This window comes from Sitodiplosis mosellana, unplaced genomic scaffold (genome assembly GCF_009176505.1).
Source record: "Sitodiplosis mosellana isolate CC-2019 unplaced genomic scaffold, AAFC_SMos_1.0 Smas_scaffold_7279, whole genome shotgun sequence".
Taxonomy (NCBI): Eukaryota; Metazoa; Arthropoda; class Insecta; order Diptera; family Cecidomyiidae; genus Sitodiplosis; species Sitodiplosis mosellana.
The window spans coordinates 1,576-11,421 of NW_022602374.1; the positions used below are offsets into that span (position 1 = coordinate 1,576).

Sequence of the window (9,846 nt, forward strand, 5' to 3'; positions counted from 1 at the left end):
TACAACAGCAATATGACTCTCTTTTGCGCGAGTTAATATCACTTATCTTTGATATTCTAAATATTTTTATATTTTGCACAATGCACAAGTAAATTCATACACATTTAGTTCATATATTGTTCTCTTATTGATATTAATTAACTTTTGGTAAATATAGAAAATTCAATCTTAAATTCATCATGGTCCAAATCAAAATTCAATATCAAGTTTAATATTGGTTATTTCATCATGATAGAACTCGAACATACGATCCAATTTCAATTTCAATATCAAATTTAATTATATACTATTTAATTGTTCGATTTTAATTTTCAAGTTCTACCATAACGAAATAACTATCGAATTCGTTCTAAAATGATTAGATTTGAAAACATATAAATAACCCGTAAGCACTGTTACTGGCACTCTTTTATTATCAATAAACGCACATAGTGCACAAAGAGAATAAAAGTTTCTAAGCATTTTATTTAAATCTGTTTGAATATTCATATCAGACATTAACTCGCGCGACAAATTCTAGTTCCCTTTTTCAGCAAACTTATTCAAATTCTCCTTTTGTAAATATTGCAATTAAGTCTGGTATTCTCTCTCATGGGTTCAATTCGACTGCATTTTGTTCAACTGACACATATGTTTGCGAACTCAGTTGTATTCTGCACATAATCTATACTCATATGTGCCATGACTCACACATCTAACTTTTGTGCAGAAAGACAGCGTAAATTCAAGTGTTTCAATTCGATCAGATCTTCAAAATTTTATTAATCAACAAAATGAAATTATTTCGAATAAATTTAATGCATTTGTTGAGCCAGAATCTAAAGTGGCACCTGTTGTGTTCGCGATCCATGTATGATTCTGCGATACAAATTTGTTTACATTTTAACATAATCACACCGAATGAGTTTGTTATTGTTTGACCAATAAACATCTCTCTATTATGCGGAATGCAGGCACCAAAATGTCCGTCGTTGCTGTCAATTTTCAGCCATCCATTCGGTTTCTTTGCTTCGACTCAATGATTACTTCGTGAAACTCATCTTCTTCGGACAAGTGACGATATCATTTATCGGTAGAATCGAAAGTTTCATAGCTTCAATAGCAGAATGATCATTATTTCCAAAGAACAAAACGTTTCGTTTCAAAACATTTATTTCAATAAATTAGAAATCGAAAATGAAAAATTCTGCATGAATTTAACCGACATTTTTGAACTGAGCTCTGAATTGACACACCAATACAAATAGCATGCTTGCAAGTGTGTGACTTTTAGCAATGATGTCGTCGCTTACAGACTGTACGTTGTTCTAGATTGTTCTTTCAGCCACTGAGTGAGACAGACATCTTGAAAGTTACGTGGAAAAAAGAATTTTCAGCAGAAAAAGGGCGACGACAAACGTAAGTGTTGGATATTTTTCATTTATTCAGATGTCCATTTTTGAGTATGAAATTTTGTAATTCGGTCGTAAAATTGATAAATTCAGCGGATTTTTATAAAAATTGACAGCCAATAGTCTAAAACAATGGCTTAGGTGAACTTTTGGTACGCATTTTATCGTCTTTGCTGTAGACGTGACAAACACGTGTTTTGCAAGGAGTTGATTGATTTGTTAAATTTTGATTTTCAATGTTTTTTTTAATCCAATAGAACATGAACCCATTCAAGGGTGTTTCTCGTGGACGCTGCATGCGCAAATCGAAATCCGCAAAGGTTGAAATCAAGCAAGAGCCTGGTATTAAGGAAGAGCCCAACGGCAGTGACGCTGTCATGAACATACCACGGCCGAGAGTTGGTGGAAGATATCGTGTGAATTATTATGGGCCATTCGATTTTGACTATGACTTCGATGAGGTAAAGGATGATATCAAGTGTGAAGAAGAAGAGACGGGCACAGAAAAGGACTCGGCACCTCGTGAACGATCGAATGACACCGCTGCCGCAAACGATGATGACAACGAAGAGCCTATGGGAGGCGCATTCGATGTGCAACCACCGCAACCAGTCGGTAGCGGGAAGAAACGGAATGGAAGCTCCAAAAGACGAGACAAACGAACGATTCCCAGGAATCAAGCGGCCAAAAAGAAGCACAAATGCCATGTGTGTAATCATTTGGCAAGTTGTAAGTCTAAACTCATGCGACACTTGCGAATTCACACTGGAGAAAAGCCGTATCAGTGTGATGTTTGTTTGAAGTCCTTTGCACGAAAAAGTGATTTGAACCGTCATAAGAAAACGCATGGCCAATTTCGTTGTTCAAAATGTAATCAAGGATTCGAACACGAATCAGTCAAGATCGATCATGAAAGGCTATGTAGTCCTCAGCAATTCGAATGCGATATTTGCGGATACCAAACGATGAAAAAATCACATTTGACAGTTCATATGCGGATTCACACCGGGGAAAAGCCGTTCGAGTGCTCAATTTGTTTCAAGTCGTTTACAACCAACACTCGTCTCCGAAGTCATTCAATGACCCACATCGATGGACAGCCGAATGCTTGTTCGAAATGTGGCCGACGATTTGCCACTCCAGAAGATAAGCAAACACACGAAACGCGCTGCCAACGAAGACTTTTCGCATGTAATCAGTGTCATTACAAAACTGTCCACAAGACTACATTCAAGAGGCACATGCAATCAAAACACGGAGCCAAAAGATCGATCGAATGTGAAATTTGCAGCAAACAATTCTCTGAACAGATTTATTTAAATCAGCATTTGTCTACAGCACACAGCGACCAATTCCCATTCCAATGCTCCAAGTGCTTCGGAGGATACGCAACCGAAGATGCAAAAGAGGTTCATGAAGACATCTGTGGCCGGCGTCAGTATCAATGCCATTTGTGTGAAGAGCATTCTCGTTCGAAAAATACGTTGAAGATTCACATGCGAAAAGATCACACCGGAGAGCGGATTCAATGCAAAGTGTGTGCAGCAAGCTTTGTCAGGAAAGGCGATGCCAATCAACACATGAAAAATGTTCACCGTTTGAAGAAGTGACAAATCATGCATCGCATATTTGCATAAGTCGATAAACTCATTAACAAATAGTTGAGCTGGATGCGCTTAAATGAACGCAATAACTGAACTTACACTTTTATACATTTGAAACACTTTCAAACCAATTCAATTTTTGAAATCAATTTGAAATAACATTCAATATTCTTCAATACAAAAACTTCATGAATACCACCTTAGATCTAAGCTCCATTTTCGAATGAAACAAAACTGAAATAAATTGAAACAAAAAGCGAAGAGAGTTGACTTTTATTTCTGTCCTTATTTTCACAGCAATTTCTTCGATCAAGGAATGGAACAAGTGGTGTTTGGGAAATGTGTTGATACCATGATATCTCATGTTTCGAATTCAAAGCGGAATTTCATTATATTGTATTTATACTTGATTTGAGCTTTTTCCGATTAGTTGTCCATTCGCTTCATTCTTTGTCGAGTTTTCAGAAAATATTCCTGAGACTTCCGATTACAAAAGAATTAGAATATAAATGAATTCTCTTTCATGGACAGAGCGAGAGTTCATTCTAACTTATTCTAATTCCGCTTTTGCAAACTCACGATAAAGTTTAGTATTCAGTCTCAGCAGTTTAATTCTACTCACATAATTTATAATCGCATGTGTCGTGACTCACACATACATCTAACTCTTACGCGAAAATACTGTGTAAATATCGGTAAATATATACGGTTCCAGTACAGATAACACCCGTGTGACATCCTCCATTTGTATTGTTTTTGCATTGAAAGGCGTTGCACGCATCTTAACATTCATAATACAAACCTTATACGAGTGGAGACGCCATATAAAAAATGGCACAGACTGTTAGTGCTACGGGTAATTCGTACTTTAATGCATTTGTTATACCAGAATTCAAAATAGCATTTGTTGGACGAATTTATGATTTTCGGTACTTTTGGATTCGCTAAAAAAGTTTTCGGTAATTCGACATGCCTTCCAATAGCTCACATATAATTATAATTATATGGAGAATTAGTCCCATGAGGCAGATAGATCCAACAGGACGACATGGGGTCAATGTATAGGATAAATTGTGTAAATGAGAATAAAGTATTTTATCAATGTTTTGAAAATAAAACTGATATTTCGAATGAAATCTTGATTTCCTAATCCTAAGATCGCGCTTTATTTTTATTTTTGTATAAGAAAATGTGGCTTAAATTTATTACCGGCATTTCGATTGTCAATGCTAGCACAACAGCAGCGGCACAAGAAGTGGACGCAACTAAAAACAGATCGTGCACCTAAATGTGTTCAAATTTCACGTTAATTCAATTGTAAATTAAAGCGCAAACCAAATGAATTATCACTACCTGTGTAAGAGACGAAAAATACCACGGCACTTGTCGGTTAGCATGTATAATCGCGATTACCGGTATATGAATCAGATATAGATTATAGCTAAGCCGTGATATCGGTTGCCACCGTGGTAGTGATAAAAGCCAATTAATGATACCGCCCTGACCATTTACGCATGCGAATATGATGTAGCTAACTGATAATGACCACCAAACCCGTCCTTTCCAAAAGATGTCATCCACGTGCCCAATCGCATATGTAAGCAACGGAAAAACACTCACTGATCCAGTCAATAGAAGAATATTCAACAACTGAAAAGGTTCGGTTTGTAGTCATTTTGAAAAAATATTCATTCGCTAGAATTATTCATTACCTTTGGTAGACGAATAGGTGTTGTCGAACGCATTCGCAATAAAATGTAAGCAAAAATAACGCCAATCAACCATGGTGTGATGTGAGATTGTGTTGTAAAATGGCTGTCATATCTGATTGTGAAGAAATTTTACAATGAACTTGATAATATTTCTAATCTAAATAAATATGTCGATGATACAAACCCGTCCAAGCCAAACAGTTTTTTGTCCAATGATAAAATGAAATCAATTGAAATGAACACAGACGAAAAAGCCATGAATCGTTTTGGATGACGCTGCAATAGCAACACCAAAAACGGTGTCAAGAGATACAAATGCATATCCGCAGCCAGATACCAGGATCCTAGAACACACTGATTTGATATGTTTGAAAAAGAAAATTGTGGATATTGCGAATGCTTCACACAGAAGTACCTGTTTCATGCGCAAATTATCGAAGTACAGTATTGAGTCCCACATGGAATTTTCACAATTCTTCCTTTTAGGGTCGAGATAAAGACTATATGCCGGTCCATTTGCACAGAATTGTAAAAAAAATCGGTAGAAAAGTGCAACGACTGTCAATACTGGAGATAAGCGTAACATGCGTTGCAAGTATAAAACAGGAATGTTTAATCGACCATTTCTAAAAGGAAAAAATTTCATTTTTAAATTATTCAAAAGCAACCACTGCTGGTGGCTGGCGCAATGCAGAAGTGTACAAACTGTACAAATTGTGGTAAAATGGAGTTTTAGGCAATGATAGTGATTGTTGCGAAATTGATAACAACAACAACAACAACAACAACAACAACAAGAATACCGCAAATTGTATTTCGGTGCCACTTCTGCACAATATTGCATAAAATACATTGGTCCTTATGGCAGACAAGCAGAGGGTGACAAAAGTTAAAATAGACCGATTTTCCAATTCAGTTACTTACTTTGAATGTTCGTTGAGCATTTTATTAGCCGCGAGAAGTGCACTTAGGACGAAAAATGTATCCACAGAGAAGCGACCACTGACAAAAATCCGTTTGAGTTGGGCAGCAACCGATGCATAGGGGCCTGTGTTCACGACAGCTTCCAGACCGAACCAATCGAAATGAGCTGATACCACCAATAATGCAGCAATAGCGCGTATCCCATCTAAAAATGGCATGACATTGGGCGACTGATTTGATTTGCATGCAAACAGATTTTTCCCGTTTGTGTACGCTGAAAAGGCCAGCAACAATGGGTTTTTCGGTTCTAGACAAATTGCAATTATAAAAAAATCAATTGATGGCTCTTTTTAAATGAATTGTCTGCACCTACCATCTCGTACAGTGAATGTAACATCATAAATCGAACTCAAAATGACTAAACCAAGTACCATCGTGAGGAATGCACTTTAAAGAAAAGAACTATTTTGTCAGTTGAATAATTCGAAGTCGATGGAAAATAAACTTACATGAAGAGTTTGTAACTGAAGAAAAGAGTTGAGTTGTCATTTTTGAATCTACATAGACTTGCCCGAATATTTATTTGAATCATTTTATTTGCATCCAAATAATCATTCAATATGGTGGCTATCAGTGATGGCGCACACGAATTCGGCAAACACATGCCCACTTGCAACCATTCAGGTGTGCTGGAAACGGTGTACGAAGAAAATTAAAATATTGAGCTCATGCTTAAAACGGAACAGAGAGTGCATATTTGCTACTGAGCAGACCTGAGCTGAGCTGAATTTGCTGACTCCGCCAGGCGGTTGAAGCGGTATTTTACTACACTTACGGTGTGAAATTGTCATTGTTAGCTGAGATTCACCTTAATGTAATTGATGAACAACGTGGATCTCAGCTAACAATGAGAATTTTGCACCATAAGTGCGTTGAAATACCTCTTCAGGTGCCTGAGTCAGTAAATTCAGCTCAGCTCATGCCTGCTCAGCAGCAAATATGCACTCTCTGAAACGCAGTAGAAGAATCTTCTACTCTTTTTAAGTATTGTCAAACTTTTTATTTGGAATAGAATTTTTAATATGGCCTTACATGTATCCTACATTGGATTTTGTTGAATCAATTTCGGCCAAACAGTATTGCGTTTCAATGTTAATCGATTTGTTCATTTGTAAATCATGACATCGATCAAAGTTTCCAAAATCTTTATTAAATCCAACCGGCGGCATCTTGCCCCATGCACCTAACACTACGTAACAAATTGTTTGAGATATGTTTTTGGGTAAATAAAAGATCATGGTGTTTCAGTAAAATTAACACGTTCAATTCGAAGAAAATGGCTTACTTTCATTCGCCCAATTGCTCTTTCGATCATTAAACGCTTCTTGAATCGTTCTCAAATCTTTTATGCATTGTTTCGTGTTGTATGATCGTTTAACTTTGGTTCTGTCATCGATTAGCGCTTTGTTATCGTTGGTCGAATGCTCTGATAAATTCACGTATTTATCCAAATTTTTGTTGTAGATTAATCCGAATTGGAGGGTTAGAACTCTTTGATATAGAATCGACCAATCTGTCCCTGTTTTGTTTCCACATTCTACTTGCCACTGACAAATCACAAGCAACAGAAATAAAATCACCAGTTCAACTCGAATCATTATGATCGTTGTGAATGCTTATTGCATCGTTTCTGTCGACACTCCAAAACGTTACTGCATCATTTCTCTTCATCTTTTTAGATTAAAGAAATGCTTTGGCTGAAAATCATTTTATTTGTATTTGCATCGCAATTCGTGCACATTGTACACATTGACATAACGGTAGCAGAAGAAGCAACGACAGACTTGAAATAAAGACGGTCAGATCTGAATGTAATATGTTTGAACAGCTAAGCTAATAGTGCCAATTTGCAACATTCCCAACGGCTAACGCTCTCAAGTCGACAGTATGATTTGTCTCACATTTCGCAATACTGAGTATAATTTTATCTATTTTAAAAACAAAACGCACTACAGTGGTTTCGCATAGTAGACGTCAGAGCTTTGTTTTGATTTACCAGCCATAAGCTGATTTCACTTTATTCGAATTGCAGAAAGTTTCAGTGAAAAACATTCGATTTCCCATAATATGAAAAAACACAGTTATTCGAATCTTATAATCCAAGAGCAAGTCACAAGCGGATGTATCCGATTCGATTGGATTTTTAGAATATTATTGTTGATCGGATGAAATTGTTTCGTTTAAATTTCACGCATTTGTTGAGCCAGAATTTAGAATAACATTTGTTGCCAAGGGGCAATCCACTCAAAAGTAATACATAATACCTGCGAAGTAATACGAAGTGATACTAGGTAAAAGTGGTATTACTTTTGATAAATTAATACTCCTTTTAAAAATAATACTATTGTTTGAAAAAAGTAATACTAAAGTAATACAAGGTAATATTTACATTAGTATTACTTAAAGTAATACTAATACACAGTATTACTAATACACAGTATTACTTTTGAGTGGTTTGCCCCTCGTTTGTTGCGGTTAGCGAAACATGCATAATTCTGCAATACAAATTTGTTTACATTTTAACATAAACACAACGAATGAGTTGGTTATTGTTTGACAATTGAATATCTCTCTATCATGCGGAATGAAAGCACCAAAATGTCCGTCGTTTCCATCGACTTTGCTTTCAATTCAGCCATCCATTCTGTTTCTTTGCTTCGACTCAACAAATATTTCGTAAAACCATATTCTTCGGGACAATGGCAATAGATGATAGCGGTAGAGTTAAAAATTTCATTATTCGAATGTCATTTGCACAATTATCGCAGATTTTTTATTCGAATAGCAGAATGATCATTATTATCAAAGAAAAAAACGTTTCGTTTCAGAACATTTATTTCAACAAATTGGAAATTGTAGAAGAAAAATTTTGCATGAATTTAACCGACATTTTTGAAATGAGCTCTGAATTTGCGCAATTGACAGCTACGAATCGGGATGAAGTGTCACTTTGCGTCGTTGAAAACTCAACGAAACACACCAATACAAATAGCATGCTTGCAATTGTGTAACTTTTAGCACTGATGCCGTAGCTTACAAACTGCGCGTTGTTCTGGATTGTTCTCTCAGCCACGGAGTATGGCTGACATCTTGAAAGTTACGTGGAAAAAAGCATTTTCAGCAGAAAAAAGGGCGACGACAAACGTAAGTGTTGGATATTTTTCATTTATTCAAATGTCAATTTTTGAGTATAAATTCGGTCTAAAAGTGACAAACAAAGCGAAGTTTTATGAAAATTGATAACCAATAACCTAAAACACCGGCTTATGTCAACATTTGGTGTGCATTTCTTTTGTCTCTGCTGTAGACGCGACTAACACGTGGTTTGCATGGAGTTGATTTATTTATAAAAGATTAATTTTCAGTATTTTTCTTGAATTCAACAGAAAATGAACCCATTCAAAGGTGTTTCTGGTCGACGCTGCAAGCGCAAGGCAAAAGTTACGAAGCCTGAAATCAAGCAAGAGCCTGGTATTAAGGAAGAGCCCAACGACGGCGAAGAAAGTGTCATGAACATACCACGGCCGAGAGTTGAGGGAGGATATCGTGCGAATTACGACGGACCGGTCGACTTTGGCTATGACTTCGATGTAGTAAAGGATGAAATGAAATGTGAAGAAGAAGAAACGGTCAAAGAAAAGGACTCAGCACGTCGTGAACGATCGAATGAAGGCGCCGCCAATGACAACGACGTGCCTATGGATGACACAATCGATGTTCAACCACTGCAACCAGTTGGCAGTGGAAAGAAACGGAATAAAAGCTCCAAACGACAAAACAAACAAACTATTCCCAGGAATCAAGTGACCAAAAAGCAAAAGAAGCACAAATGTCATGTGTGCAATCATTTGGCAAGAGACAAGTTTAACCTCAAAGTACACTTGCGAACTCACACTGGAGAAAAGCCGTTTCAGTGTGATGTTTGTTCAAAGTCCTTTGCACGAAAAGGTGATTTGAACAAGCATAAGAAAACGTATGGTCCGAAACCTCAGTTTCGTTGTTCGAAATGTTATCAACGATTTGAACACGAATCCGATAAGATCAATCATGAAAAGTTATGCGATCCTCTCCAATTCGAATGCGACATTTGCGTATATAGAACGATCAACAAATCACATTTGACAGTTCATATGCGGATTCACAATGGGGAAAAGC

General features: G+C 36.7%; 2 protein-coding genes across 2 annotated transcripts; one reads left to right on the top strand and one right to left on the bottom strand.

The window, feature by feature from the left end:
• Window positions 1-4,137: 4,137 nt before the first annotated feature.
• LOC129580203 (nose resistant to fluoxetine protein 6-like) lies at window positions 4,138-7,323 on the bottom strand. Its single transcript, XM_055470412.1, has 10 exons — window positions 6,977-7,323; window positions 6,724-6,880; window positions 6,141-6,320; window positions 6,005-6,078; window positions 5,632-5,938; window positions 5,123-5,333; window positions 4,892-5,061; window positions 4,708-4,819; window positions 4,349-4,645; window positions 4,138-4,279 (listed from the first exon to the last, which is right to left on the bottom strand). Exons 1-10 carry the CDS (start codon window positions 7,287-7,289, stop codon window positions 4,148-4,150), a joined length of 1,953 nt encoding a protein of 650 aa, XP_055326387.1. The 5' UTR covers window positions 7,290-7,323; the 3' UTR covers window positions 4,138-4,147.
• Window positions 7,324-8,701: 1,378 nt separating this feature from the next.
• Window positions 8,702-9,839, top strand: LOC129580204 (zinc finger protein 740-like; the record flags this gene model as incomplete). Its single annotated transcript, XM_055470413.1, has 2 exons — window positions 8,702-8,835; window positions 9,078-9,839. Coding segments are annotated over exons 1-2 (828 nt in total), but the record flags the coding sequence as incomplete, so codon positions are not given.
• Between the last annotated feature and the right edge of the window lie 7 nt (window positions 9,840-9,846).

Excerpts from the sequence above, each read along its gene's own strand:
- LOC129580203 (XM_055470412.1), bottom strand. The coding sequence starts at position 7,289 with ATGATTCGAGTTGAACTGGTGATTTTATTTCTGTTGCTTGTGATTTGT. Across the intron at positions 6,079-6,140 it reads TTCAGTTACAAACTCTTCAT|TGCATTCCTCACGATGGTAC; the intron begins GTAAGTTTATTT and ends TTTTCTTTAAAG. Across the intron at positions 5,062-5,122 it reads ATAATTTGCGCATGAAACAG|TGTGTTCTAGGATCCTGGTA; the intron begins GTACTTCTGTGT and ends ATATCAAATCAG.